General features: G+C 39.1%; 1 protein-coding gene across 1 annotated transcript in view; it reads left to right on the top strand.

Moving 5' to 3' along the window:
• The window catches only part of SCAPER (S-phase cyclin A-associated protein in the ER), a 605860-nt gene that overhangs the window by 491768 nt on the left and 99860 nt on the right, over window positions 1-14232 (top strand). The window contains exon 26 of the mRNA XM_011982670.1: window positions 10355-10587. Coding sequence (XP_011838060.1) covers window positions 10355-10587 — 233 coding nt within the window. The remainder of the gene's footprint in view (window positions 1-10354; window positions 10588-14232) is intronic.

The following is a 14232-nucleotide window of genomic DNA, read 5'->3' as shown; positions in this document are numbered from 1 at the left end:
GTTACTGAAGCTTGTGCATTTGTCACGTAGTTCTCGTGTTATGGTTTTCATCTCTATCAATTCTTTTAAGGTCTTCTCTGCATTGATTATTCTAGTTATCCATTCATCCATTCTTTTTTCAAGGTTTTTAGTTTCTTTGCTCTGGTTATTTAGTTCCTCCTTTAGCTGTTGTTTCTGCTGTTAATCATCAGTCACCTTCAATTAGAGCACAAAATGAATTCTTTCCTTATAAATTGATGTGGATGGTCTGCTGGTGCAGGCTTCATCTTCAACATCATGTCCCTAAACAAGTTATCCATTTGTAAACTGCTGATTTCCTTGGGCCATTGTCCCCATAAACTTTTTGTTAAATACCAGTGATTTCACAATTCTTCCACCCAAGCTTCACCATAAATTTGATGTTTGTTCTTGCTTCAATGTTAGCAGAATTCATCTTGCTCTTATAGGAGATCTTTTCAAATTGATGTCTTATCTTTCTTTGTGCCTCCAACTAGAGCCTCATCAGACATGTTATAACAAGTTAGTATAAGTTTATTTTGGTACAGAAATAATTGAAATCCATGCATAGTTTTTCCAGAATACACATTTTTCACAAATGTTTTGAAGATCTCTTGTATTAAGGAACCCCTGCACTGTTTAGGAGGATGAACTAGATAATCACCTTGGGGCTTTCCAACTCTGGGAGTCTCTGATTTTCTCCATTCTTCGAGGCCTGCCATCTAGCATTATTATTAGATGGTGATTCCCTCGGTGGTGGTGTTATTTTTTTACCCCAACTTTCGCTGTTTATCTGTCCTCTCATTTGCATCAATACACATGCCCCCACCACCTTTTTCATTGGTTTTTTAAATTATTTCCTGGGTTTTGCCTGTATTCCAGATAGATTACTTGAATAACTTAATGATCATAAATAAAGACCTACAGAATCATAGAATCTGCGACTTAAAAGAAGTCTCAGAGATTAACAAGTCCATCCTTATATCAGGAAAGATACAATGGTGTTAGGGTATATCACCTAACATTGAGTCAGATGTTTTGAATTTGAGAAGCTGCTCCATTATTTGCTGACTTCAAGATCTTGTGTAAGTTGCTTAACCTTTGTGAGCCTCTGTTTTCTCATTTGCATAGAAGGCATAATAATAGATATACTATAGGGTAGCTATAAACATTTAATGAGATATATATATATATAAAGGGACCTAGCTTGCCATCTTACGGTGGACTCTCAGTAAATACTGCTTAAGGCTGAATGTCCTCATTTTATACATAAGGAACTGGATACACACAAGTCATGCTGGTAGCAGTGGCTAAGATAGAATGAGAGAGACTCAGGCCTCCCAGGAAAGTGCTCCCAACACACCAAAGCTGCTTTGTAAATGCCTCTAAAACCTACTCATTCTTTCATTGGACAAATATTTAGGCATTGGAACTACAGAGACAAATTGTAGCTCACAGTTTAGTAGAAAAAACCAGTAAGAGACATTTAAAATGTAGTGTAACGAGTGCTGCAGTAAAGCACAGCATGTACAAGGTGTTTGGGAATTACAGTGAGGCACATAACGTATTTTAGGGGGTGGAGAAAAGAAAAGATACCTCTCATAGACTGCAATAACTGAAACAGGAGTAAGAGGTGAACACATAGGATATTGCATAGAGAAGGGTTTTGCGCTCAAAATTCCTTTCTTCCTTTAATTCACTTTACAGCTTTGCCCAGGATGACTAAATACTATATATATATATATATATATATATGTGTGTGTGTATATATATATGTATATATATGTGTGTGTGTATATATGTATATATAAATATATATATATATTTAAAGCTGGTTTTCTCTTTACCTTGGACCTTCTAAATGTCACAGTTATTGGTTTGGTGAATTTTTTAGTGAAAATCAGTGTCTACATGCATTTTAAAAATATTTATTGAACATCTACTACATGTCTCATGTTGTTCTAGGCACTGGGATTGTAGCAGTGATCAAGACAAAGTCTTGCCCTTGTAGAGCTTATATTCTGATTGAGAGAGAGAGGAAATAATGTACAGTATGTCAGGAGGTAGCTATTGCACTGGAAGAAAAAGTTGAGTAAGCAAGAAAGGGAAGATAGGTTTCGGGAGAGAAATGTTACTTTAAATAGGATACTCTGGCACAACTTATGGATAAGATGACATGTGAATAGAGACCTAGAAGAAGCGGAGAAATTAGTCATGAGGTTACCTGGGGGAAGGGCATTCCAGACAGAGGAAATATCAGAATGTGAGCAAGAGACAGACTGACTGAGTATATTAATTTGGAGAGTAATGGAGGTATAAGATAGATCAGAAGGACTTCCTTGGGCATCATGAGATTTGGAGCTTTTAGTTTGCAGGAAATGAGATACCAGGGAATGTGTTGAGCAGAGGAAGTATATGATTCAACATGTATAACAAAGAGTTTTGCAAGCATCGTGACCACTAAGGCATACACTATAAAGTTTGCTGACATTTTATCTTGTTAGGATTTTGGCTGCATTAAAATAGGCTCAAAGGCATAAATACGTTAGAAAAGGTAATGATATTTAGGATTAATTGCAGTGTCTTTAATATTGTCATAACATTATTTGGGGCATAAAAAGAAGGAGAATAGGCTGGGCGCGGTGGCTTGCGCCTGTAATCCCGACACTTTGGGAGGCCGAGGTGGACGGATCATGAGGTTAGGAGATCGAGACCATCCTGGCTAACACGGGGAAACCCCGTCTCTACTAAAAATACAAAAAATTAGCCGGGCATGGTGGCGGTCGCTTGTAGTCCGAGCTACTCGGGAGGCTGAGGCAGGGGAATGGCGTGAACCCAGGAGGCGGAGCTTGCAGTGAGCCAAAATTGTGCCACTGCGCTCCTGCCTGGACGACAGAGTGAGACTCCGTCTGAAAAAAAAAAAGGGGGGGGGGAGGGGATTTTAAAAGATAATAGTGGAAAACTACTAGCCACTTCTATGTGATTTCCTTTTATATTTTCAAGCATCAGTTCTGTTTTTATGCATAATATAACATGGGCATACACGTTTTATAAATATCTATGGCAAAAAGACTGTTTCATGTTTAATGACCATTTGGTATAGGAAATGAGGCCAACAATGTAAGAACTTGTGTCTGCTGCTGGAGCCTTTGCACATTTTTTGCCTTTTTTTTCTATACTCTGACACTGTCTTGACAGTTTTCTAAACAATCTCTTATTGGTTCTCAGTGAACCTAATTCATATTCTGACCATTCTGTATACACTGTACAGCTTGAAAATATGTAAACCTATCTTCAGAATACAAAAAAGTAGTTATACAGAATGACCAGTAATTACTAATTTAATTTTCTCTCATGGAATCACATTACAGAACAATAGATTTATGTTACTAATAAAAAGCATCTTTCTGTATTGCAAACAAGAATGTTGAAAGTATTTGAAACCGCTTTGGCAATGGGAAAAAAGAATACATGCTTGACTTTTAAAAGTTATAATGACTTTTAATTTAACTTTGCTGAAAACATTTTGATTCAGGGCTTGGTCCTATAAACATTGGGTTTCATTTTGGAATAAGTTTAGAGAATCGGCACCAGTATCTGTTCCAGCCCTGATGATTTCTGTATCCTCAAGGAAGTCTTTTTCTCCTCTGGACCTTGGTTTCCCCAAAGATAAAATGAAAAGATTTGATTCTAAGATTTTTTCTATATCTGAAACTGTATGAAATATCTACAGATTTTTAAAAGGTCAAATATCTTTTGAGGGGAATGGGAAGTTTTGCAATAAGATTATGTACGTGAAATCACTGTATAATAAGAGTAGGATAATGACCACTCTAGGGTATTCTAAAGAAATATTCTAAAGGAAATACCTTTCATCCATTTGAAAAGAAAGCATGGTTTTAGATTTCTGCCTGAGGGATGAGAGATTCAGAAGGACCAGAAGCTACATAGCTCTCTTTCCCAGGCCAGGCTTGGTACATACCAGCAAGTGGTAGTTACAAACACTGATGCGTGCTGGGAAGGTAACCTTCCCCTGCTCCTCCACAGACCACCCACCCCAGAATGGAATGTGTTCCAGACTCAGGTAAGTCAGGTGTGTAATAGAGCAGAGTGGGGGAAGGGAGGAGGCTGCTTGCACACCTTGCCCAAAGGACACGCCCTTGGCCCAGCAGCTGTGCTGAAAGTAAGTTCAAACTCAAGTGTTGCTCTATAAGCAGATATCAGAACTCACATAAGTGTGTATTTCATGTATTAAAGGTGTCCCAAAAGAGCAGGCTGCTCACAAGTGAGCTATTTTACCTCTGGCAAGTAACAATGATACCCAACTACATGAAAGACAGCAGGGCAGTATACTGCTTTGAATAAAATGTCATTTACAGTATAGATACCTTCTTAAAGTTTCTTTTTGTCAAATCTCATTTTTAAGACTAGAAGGTCTTTGGGAGGCTGAGGTGGGCGGATTGCTTGAGGCCAGGAGCTTGAGACAAACATGACGAAACCCCATCTCTACTAAAATATTAGCTGGGCCTGATGGCACACACCTGTAATGCCGGCTTCTTGGGAGGCATGAAAATTGCTTGAACTAGGGAGGTGGAGAATACAGTGAGCAGAGATTGCACCACTTCACTCTAGCCTGGGTGACAGAGCAAGACTCTATCTTTAAAAAAAAAAAAAATCATTTTGTCTCACTGAAGATGAGCCCCTCCTTACCTTAATTCTGGCAGTTTTGAAATTCTTTTCTAGATGAAGCATTGGTTTTCTATTACAACATTCCTGTAAAATAACTTAAACCCAGCAAAAGAAAAATCTATACAAAGGGACAAGGAGAATTTCTGGGACCATTTGAATAAAATGTCCTCTGAGACAGACCAAAAAATATTTTACCAAAGGTTGCAAGCAAAAAAACACTATTTTTAACAATGAAAGGGCCAATCTACTTGAAAAATATGAAATTTTCTATGAAAAAATTTGTTTCGGTGCTTGAACTGGATGTGAAACTCAGTGAGACTGTTGGAAAATAGGAGATCATGGTGAGCAAGTAGGACCGTTCAGTAGAGTAAAGGCCTTTAGACCTGGGCCTGAGATCCTAGGATTTGGTCCAGCAAACCTGACAAGGGAGATTTGCCTTCTGCGGGGCCACAAGGATTCTTTGTGTAACTGCTAGATTGTTATAGAAGTTTCTCCATTTGTGTTTACTTTATGAGCAACTGACAAAATGGTGTTTGTAAAATTAAGCACAAAGCCCCCAGTGAGACAGAAAATCCAAAGTTGCCAGTCAGCTATAGGCAGAGAATATAAGAATAGTGTAAAACTATATATCTGATTTGCTTTACATTGAGCTTATTTTCTTGGAGCAGACGAGGAGGTAGCATATGGTCCCCAAACCCCATTTACAGTTTCTAAATAATGAGATTAGTATGTTTCACCCAGAACTATCCCAACAGCCCATAAATACATTCTTAATTTTTTTTTTTGAGACAGAGTCTCTCACGGTCACCCAGGCTGGAGTGCGATGGCACAATCTCGGCTCACTGCAACCTCCGCCTCTCAGATTCAAGCAGTTCTCCTGCCTCAGCCTCCCAAGTAGCTGGAATTACAGGCACCTGCCACCATGCCTGGCTAATTTTTTGTATTTTTAGTAGATACAGGGTTTCACAATGTTGGCCAGGGTGGTCTTGAACCCCTGACCTCGTGATCCACTGCCTTGGCCTCCCAAAGTGCTGGGATTACAGGTGTGAGCCACCACGCCTAGCCTATATTCTTAATCTTTTGGCCAAGAGTAAAGCTCATGTGAAACCCCTAGTTTTTGAATGGAAGAGACATCAGTAAGGAAGTGTTTTAGCCCATGACCCATTTTCACATCCTCCCCCAGACATAGCTTCTACACAACTCTCAGTAAAAGAGATGCCCAATGGGAGGGAGTCACTGTGGGGTAAGGGAAACCACATGGGCTTTAGAGTCTTAGCAGATTGGGTTCAACTCCCAGCTCTTCCATTCAGTAGTTGTAAGACTTGGACACGTTGCTTGATGTCTCTGAACTTTGATTTCTAGTCTGTAAAAATTAAATGAGATAATATAAGGAAAATGATTAAGAACCTGGCCTGGTAGAAAACTTAGTAAACATTAGTTTTCATTCTTCGCCCACTACCCTCATAAGTGTGGCTCATATTTTAACCTTTTCTTGACCTCTTAAGGGTGTCATTTTGAGAATTAGCAGTTAACACTGATTTGTAGTAAATCCTAATTTCATAGGAAATAAAGATGATTCAGTCTGTCCCCAGATCGCAATGCCTTTTGTATTCTCATATCTGTCTTTTCTTGTTCTTCCAGAACTAGTATCACATTTTGCTACTGCCTACCTGTAAAATGGTCACCATTTTTCTCTATTTTTTTTTTTTTTTTCTGTGAGATGGAGTCTCTCTCTGTCACCAGGCTGGAGTCCAGTGGCATGATGTCAGCTCAATGCAACCACCGACTCCCAGGTCCAAGCGATTCTCTTGCCTCAGCCTCCCAAGTAGCTGGGATTACAGGCACGCACCACCATGCCCAGCTAACTTTTGTATTTTTAGTAGAGACATGGTTTCACCATGTTGGCCAGGATGATCTCTGTCCTGACCTCGTGATCCGCCCACCTCGGCCTCCCAAAGTGCTGGGATTACAGGCGTGAGCCACTGTGCCCGGCCCATTTTTCTCTTTTATATTATTCCTTCTGTTTCTATAAACCAAGAAACCACATCTTGTTAGTTTTGTAAAATTAGAGTCTTTAGGGTCTGAACAAAAGCCTGAGGATGAGCAAAGCATCAGTCTGCTCCCTTGGTTATGTATGTGTTAGGTACTCAAATGTTAGATGAGCAATGACATCATTTATTATCTCAGAAGTCTTTTTCATTTCCTGTTGACTCTCAACTGTATTTTTAAAAGTCCCAGTTACTGGATAAAAAAACTTCTAGATAAATGAAAGATTGCTAAGTACAATATGCGTACATAGTGTTTTATTTGAAATACTTCATGATGAAAAACAGTACAAGGTTGTTGGAGAAAAAGGAATATGAAAATTTGTGATGAATGAAGAACTCTGACATTACCTAGAAATGTATTACTCATGTTCTTTCTGTAGTGTGTAAAAGAAAAAGAAAGTTGTGTTTTAGAGGATTTATTGAGTTAATTTTAGAATGTGGCCAGTTGAACACATAAATTACATTCTCTCTGTCGAGAGGCCTTACTAATATTCTAGTAAATAGATGAAAGTCATAAACCCTCAAAGAAAGAGCACAGGAAGGAAAGGAAAGCAAGTTTTTTTTTGTTTGTTTGTTTTCCCCCCAATCTGGAAAGCACATGATTGAAAGACAGTTGCCTAAATTAGCAGAACGCCAGAAGAAAATTTGTGCCACAGAATCCCAGCAGGGCTCAAGAATTAGAGTTACTGGCTATCTCAGAAAATGAGGGCACAAGTGGGGCTGCAAAGAGGGTAATTGGTTGAAAGTCTAAATAAAAGGCAGTTTAGGTGCCCCGGATGCCTTAGAACCTACCTACTATATGTATAGCCAAGTGACTGTCATTGCCCAACCCTCAGAAAAGACACCAGTTTCAATCAAAGTTACATAGAACATGGGGACACCAGGCACAGCCATACAAAAACAAAGTGAGAAAACTCATTCTCAGAACAGTAAGACACTAAGCCCGCTTCTCCAGTGAACCTCTGAAAATGGGCACCATGTTATACACTCCAGGTTTGTGGAGGATATAAGATTTCATTCTATATCATGAAATTAACTATCCCGGGAGAATAGACTTATAAATATTAAAAGCTGGGATCCCCCAGCAGAAAAAAGTGTGGTCTCAACCTAATCACCCAAATTGAAACCCCTCATGCAGAAGTTTGTATTCAGCTTCTGATTGATTAGATCCAGATTGTGATACACTGATACATTCATTCATCAGTCTTAAATATGAACAAAAAGCCCAAGATTAATACATATTTGAGGAAAGCCTCCAACCTGAAATACAGGAAAACCTCAAATGAAACAGAGACCATGGAAGAAACAAAAGAAAATCTTTTAAAAAGTCTAATTTCACAAAGATGAGAAGATATTGCATCCATGAAATAAAAACAAGACACTACCAAAACATATAGAAAGCCAAAAAGAACTCTTGAAATATTAAAATATAATTGATGAAACAAAAAAGTAAGACTGGAAAATAAGTTAAGGAAGTCTCCAAAGAAGTAGGAAAAAACATAAAACAATGAAAAACAAGAGAAAAAATATTTTCTAAATTAGAAACTCAGTCTAGGTTCAAAATCCATCAGAAGGCCAAGCGCATTGGCTCATGCCTGCAATCTCAGCATTTGGGGAGGCCAAGGTGGGCAGATCACCTGAAGTCGGGAGTTCAAGACTAGCCTGGCCAACATGGTGAAACCCCGTCTCTACTAAAAATACAAAAATTAGTCAGGTGTAGTGGCACACACCTGTAATCCCAGCTACTTGGGAAGCTGAGGCAGGAGAGTCGCTTGAACCCGGGAGGCAGAGGTTGCAGAGAGGTGAGATCGTGCCATTGCACTACTTTCTGGATGACAGAGTAAGATTGTGTCTCCAAAACAAAACAAAACAAAAAATCCAACAGAGAAAGTGGGAGGAAATTAGCAAAAAAATAATGCAAGAAATTTTCCCAGAAATGAAACATAAAACTTTCAAGTTGAAAAGACCACTGAGTTTTCACACAATAAATAAAATCTATACCAAGGCACAGGAAATCAGCCATAAGAAGATTCTGTTTCTGGAGTTTCAAAGTTCTACGGATGTGTACTGAAGTATTAGGAATTAGAGACTTCTAAACAGCCATGCTTGAAGTGGAAAACAATGGAGCAATCCTTCAGAACTTAAAGGATATGGGTTCCAACCAAGAATCCTATATCCAGCCAAACTGTAGATAAAATGTAAGGATAATAAAAGATATTTTTAAACGTGCAGAATCTCAAAATGTTTCTTCCTGTGCACTCTTTCTTAGGAAGATGATGGAACAGACCCTACACCAAAATGAGAGAATTGTATGTAAAGAAAAGGAAGACGTGATCCAAGAAATAAGGGCATCTAACCTAGAGCTGTGTAGTAAGCCTAGAGAGCTACCAGTCTAGGTTAGAGAAGGAGGGTGGCAGATTTCAGGAAGAATGTCTCCTTTGGAGAAGGAAAAAGAATCAGCAATCCCTGATGTAGATGAACTTGAGAGGAAATTTCATTTTGGCCAGAAAGATAGACAATTAATTGATGACACATAAATAGGAAATTCAACATATAGGGAAAAATGATTATCTCAGTAAAACCAAAAATTTTAGACAAACGGGTAAATATTAAGTAGATTAGCTGTGAATGTCTGCATAGTCATAATAGAAAAAACAATAACTATTACTCTGCAGTCGATAGTGCTATTTACCAGATGTTCTGATTCTTTCTCTCTTTCCAAGTACATGATAGGATGACAACTCCTGGCTCCCTTTGTGGTTGGGTGGACTTGTGTGACTAGTTCTGGCCAGTAAGTTGCTTGTTTTTTCTAAGGATCCCCTTTTGGATCCAAGTGATCATTTATGCCTCTATCTTTGGTAGAACTGATACAGATAAATAGTGAAAATGAGGCAAAGACTGGTTGTCACCAAGTAAGTACATTTGTGGAATTTAATATTTTACCAAATATTTTCCCATTCATCTTCTTAGTTGAATTTCAGAGTTGTCCTGGGAGCTAGGGAGATACAGAAAGCAAGGAACTTGTCTCAGATCATATACTGCAGAGCCATGGTCCAAGCTCCAACGTTTAACAACCACGTTACTTGTAAACTATACACAAAGAGAGCTGAGTGTGACATTATATATAGGGAAAGAACTGTTTTGCCATTTTGTAGTAGGAAATGCAAATTTCATCCTGATATAGGAATTCAGGTTAGATATTTTTTAATACACTGTGATAAGAAACAGTGCTGTCATTTTATCAGTTTTTCCGAGTTCATTTAAATTTTTAATATAATTTATTAAGTAAGTATTGAATACTCACTGTGTGCCTGTGCATATTCTAAGCATTTTATATGTATTAGCTCATTTAGTAATCACAAAAATTATATGATACAGGTACTTTCGTTATCCTTGTTTTATAGATGAGAAATTGGAATTTTGAAATAGTAACCTTATCCAGGGACATCAGGTACTGAGGGTAAAGCTCAGAATTGAATTTGCAGTCTGATTTCAGAGCCAACACTCTTGAACATTTTAGATTGTCAGAATTACTTATGATTCCAGAAATGTTGTAAACTATCTCTGCCCATTTTTGGTGGTTTTATTGAAACATATTTACTGTACTTTTTTTCATCTAGGTTTATGTTCCAGATGAAAATAATACTATTTTGGGAAGAAATACAAATAAACAAGTTTTTGAAGGCTTGACAACGGGACTTCTCAAAGTCAGTGCTGTGGTTTTGGGCTGCCTGATTGCCAGTCGACCAGATGGAAACTGCCAGCCAGCTACCCCCAAAATACCAACACAGGAAATGAAAAACAAACCCTCACAAGGTGATGCTTTTAACAATCGAGTTCAGGACCTTATCAGGTAAAATTGCTAGAGTTCTTAAAACTTTGTTCTTCGTTAAAAAACTATATTAAAATAATGTAAATCTCAAGGCCCATGTTATGGCAGTGGTTCTCACAATGTCATTCACACATTCCTGGTAGAGAATACCAAAAATACCTTGTAAACATTTCTCAGATTTATCACCTTCACTCCATTGCTGCTATTAATACTTTACTTCAGATATGTAGGCTCTTTTGCAGCAGCAGACAGCATGTCTGTCTGTCTCACCCCCACCTTTTAAAAATAAGTTCTTTTTCCTAATTATAAAAGGAATACATGCTCAATGATAAACACAATTTGGAAAACACAGAAGAGCACAATGGATTTTTTAAAGCAGTTTTGTAGAGAGAAAGAAAATTCTTTTAATGAAAAGCAGTATAAGTAGAGCTCAGGTATCATTCTTGGTTGTTGTTTTGTTTTTGTTCTTGTTTTCTATCACCCAGTCTGGAGTGCAGTGGCGCAACCTTGGCTCACGGCAACTTCCGCCTCCTGGGTTCAAGCAATTCTCCTGCCTCAGCCTCCTGAGTAGCTGGGATTACAGGCACATGCCACCATGTCTGGCTAATTTTTGTATTGTTAGTAGGGATAAGGTTTCACCATGTTTGCCAGGCTAGTCTCAAACTCCTGACCGCAAATGACCCACCCGCCTCAGTCTCCCAAAGTGCTGGGATTACAGGTGTGAGTCACCACACCTGGCTTTTCTTGATATTTAGATATGTGATGTTAGAATGTGTTCCGTTAGAGCTTTTACAACTTTCTTGATGTCAGCTCTCTCCAACTGAAGGAATTTCTGAGAACTCCCCTGTCTCAGTTCATCTCTGGTTATAAATTCGGTTCAGACTTAAAACAACAATAATAGCTACCATTTACAGAGTACCCATTATAGTACAATACCTTATACCTAGTAGGGTTAACCTTATAGGGTTATACCTACAGTGTAGTATAGTAACCCTAGAAGGTTCCTGTAAGTGTAAGGTAATTATAGTAGAGGCTTTGCAGCACCGTAACTGTAGGATTTCTAACTCAAACTTTGTAGGTGAGGAAATTGCTCAGAGATGTTCAGTGCTTAGCCCAAGGTTATGTAATAAATAAGATTAAAAGTAGGTAGGAGAACTGAGACTGGAACTCATGTCTAGCTGGACTCCCAACACCTGTATGCTTTCCACTACACAGATGTGGCAATTTCTGACACCTGTTCAAGGTCAACCCTGTTTCCTTCTAAGGTCACCTTCTCTCCAGGGAAATTTACTCCTACTTTGGCATCTGAACTCATTTACCCTCGTTAATTTTTTATTTCCCAACAGAGTTTCATCTGGTGTTAATCAATTACCTGTTCTGCCTATCAGCACCTCTTCTGTGTTCTGCACTGATCTCTGGTTCCCCAAATCCATGCAATTTGTTGCTCTCTGAAGCTTATGGTTGCTTAACAGAAGAACAAGAATGACTCCTCTGTATTTGCTTCTTTCACAGTTCATAAATTTCTTCTGCTTTCTTGTAGTGCTTTCTTGGGAACAGTTGTTTCATTCAGTAGCTTCCTTACCCTTGATTACTTTGTTCACTTACCCTTTCTATCTGCCTGTCCTCTTTCCTCAAGTATATTTATTGCTGGAGAGCACCAGGCCCTTTGGGCCGCAACCATTTATCTTACAGCACTTGACTTTTAGCCTCCCTGGCCTTTCTCTCAGTTGCTTGATCCCATTCAATTCCCCATGTCCTTTCGGTTATTGTAGAGCTTTGCCCTCTCTGCTGACGAATGTCATTCTGTCCCTGCATTCTCCCTTGGGCTACCCTGTGATGCAGCAACCCTGCATTCTTGTCATCCAGACAACTTAGCCACGTGCCTCAGCTGTGATGAAGCAGAAGACCCATTCAAATGCTTCATTACAATTCCAGTGGGCTTTCCAGGGGGAAATACATACTTTTTCACATATATTATTATAAATACCAAATCCTTCTTTTTATACCTTCCTTTAGGAGGTATTTTTCCCCTAATACCTTCCTCCTTTAGGAAGGAGCAATGGTAATCTGCCAAACCAAATAACTCATGTGACTTAAAAAGGATGATTGACAACCATACTGCTTCAAAAAATACCATGCCAGTCTTTCTCTGATTTGAACCACTGTTGTTGAATATTGTTTTCTTACAGATAATGCATTGTTAGTTGGCTTGGTGAAGCCTGTGTGTAAAACCGTAAACCATATTTCACATCTGCCTAGTGTAGCAAACAAAGCAATTTTTTTTTGTTAATCGTTTTCATATTTGCCTTCTCACCTTCCCAGATATGAACTGACAGGAAGTCTCACTCCACTCCCTGTTACAATCTGGACATTTTTGTCAGTTGTGAAGTTGAGTAGAAAGGGCTCCGGTACAGTCATTGGAGCTGTTCTCTGGCTGTATCCCTGAAGTAGAGCAGGAGCAGATTCTGAAATCTATCCCTTCCTTCCCCTTATCTGGCATAGAAGAGGTAGGAAGATATCTAAGAGACATGAGATCATTACAGTATTTATTCTTATTATTTTATTTTTTTCAGTCAAGTTTCTGCATCTAAGCCATTCTTGGAAATATTTTTCAATTCGAAGTATGGTCACCCATACTAATTTTGTGCCAGACACTGTAGAAGGCCGTGTCAAAAATTTAAAAAGACTTTTACAGCATATCCAACTAATTTTATTTTACTATTAAATATCTGAATTTCTTTCACTTTTAATTTATTTTTTTAATTGGCACATTGTAACTGTATTAGTCCGTTTTCACACTACCGTTAAAGACATACCCAAGACTGAGAAGAAAAGAGGGTTCCACATGGCTGGGGAGGCCTTACAATCATGGCAGAACACAAGGAGGAGTAAGACATGTCTTACATGGATGGTGGCAGGCAGAGAGAGAGCTTGTACAGAGGAACTCCTCTTTGTAAAACTATCAGATCTTTTGAGACTTATTCACTATCACGAGAACAGCATGGGAAAGACCTGCCCCCACGATTCAGTTACCTCCCACCGGGTCCCTCCCAAAGCTCATGGGAATTCAAGATGAGGTTTGGGTGGGGAGGCAGCCAAACCATATCATTCCACCCCAGCCCCTCCCAAATCTCATATCCTCACATTTCAAAACCAATCATGCCTTCCCAACAGTCCCCCAAAGTCTTAACTCATTTCAGCATTAACTCAGAAGTCCATAGTACAATGTCTCATCTGAGACAAGGCAAGTCCCTTCTGCCTATGAGCCTATAAAATCCATAGCAAGTTAGTTACTTCTTAGATACAGTTGGAGTACAGGCATTGGGCAAATATACCCATTCCAAATAGGGGAAATTGGCCAAAACAAAGTGGCTACAGGCCCCATGCAAGTCCAAAATCCAACAGGGCCGTCAGATCTTAAAGCTCCAAAATGATCTCTTTTGACTCCATGTCTCACATCCAAGTCACGCTGTTGCAAGAGGAGGGTTCCCGTCATGTTGGGCGGCTCTGCCTGTGTGGCTTTGCAGGGTATAGCCCCTCTCTTGACTGCTTTCACGGGCTGGCATTGAGTGTCTGCAGTTTTTCCAGGCACGTGGTGCAAGTTGTCAGTGGATCTACCATTCTGGGGTCTGGAGGACAGTGGCCCTTTTCTTTTCTTTTTTTTTT

This window comes from Mandrillus leucophaeus, unplaced genomic scaffold, assembly GCF_000951045.1.
Source record: "Mandrillus leucophaeus isolate KB7577 unplaced genomic scaffold, Mleu.le_1.0 Scaffold241, whole genome shotgun sequence".
Classification (NCBI taxonomy): domain Eukaryota; kingdom Metazoa; phylum Chordata; class Mammalia; order Primates; family Cercopithecidae; genus Mandrillus; species Mandrillus leucophaeus.
The sequence above is the reverse complement of the archived record's forward strand: the minus strand, read 5'-3'. Positions and strand labels throughout refer to the sequence as shown.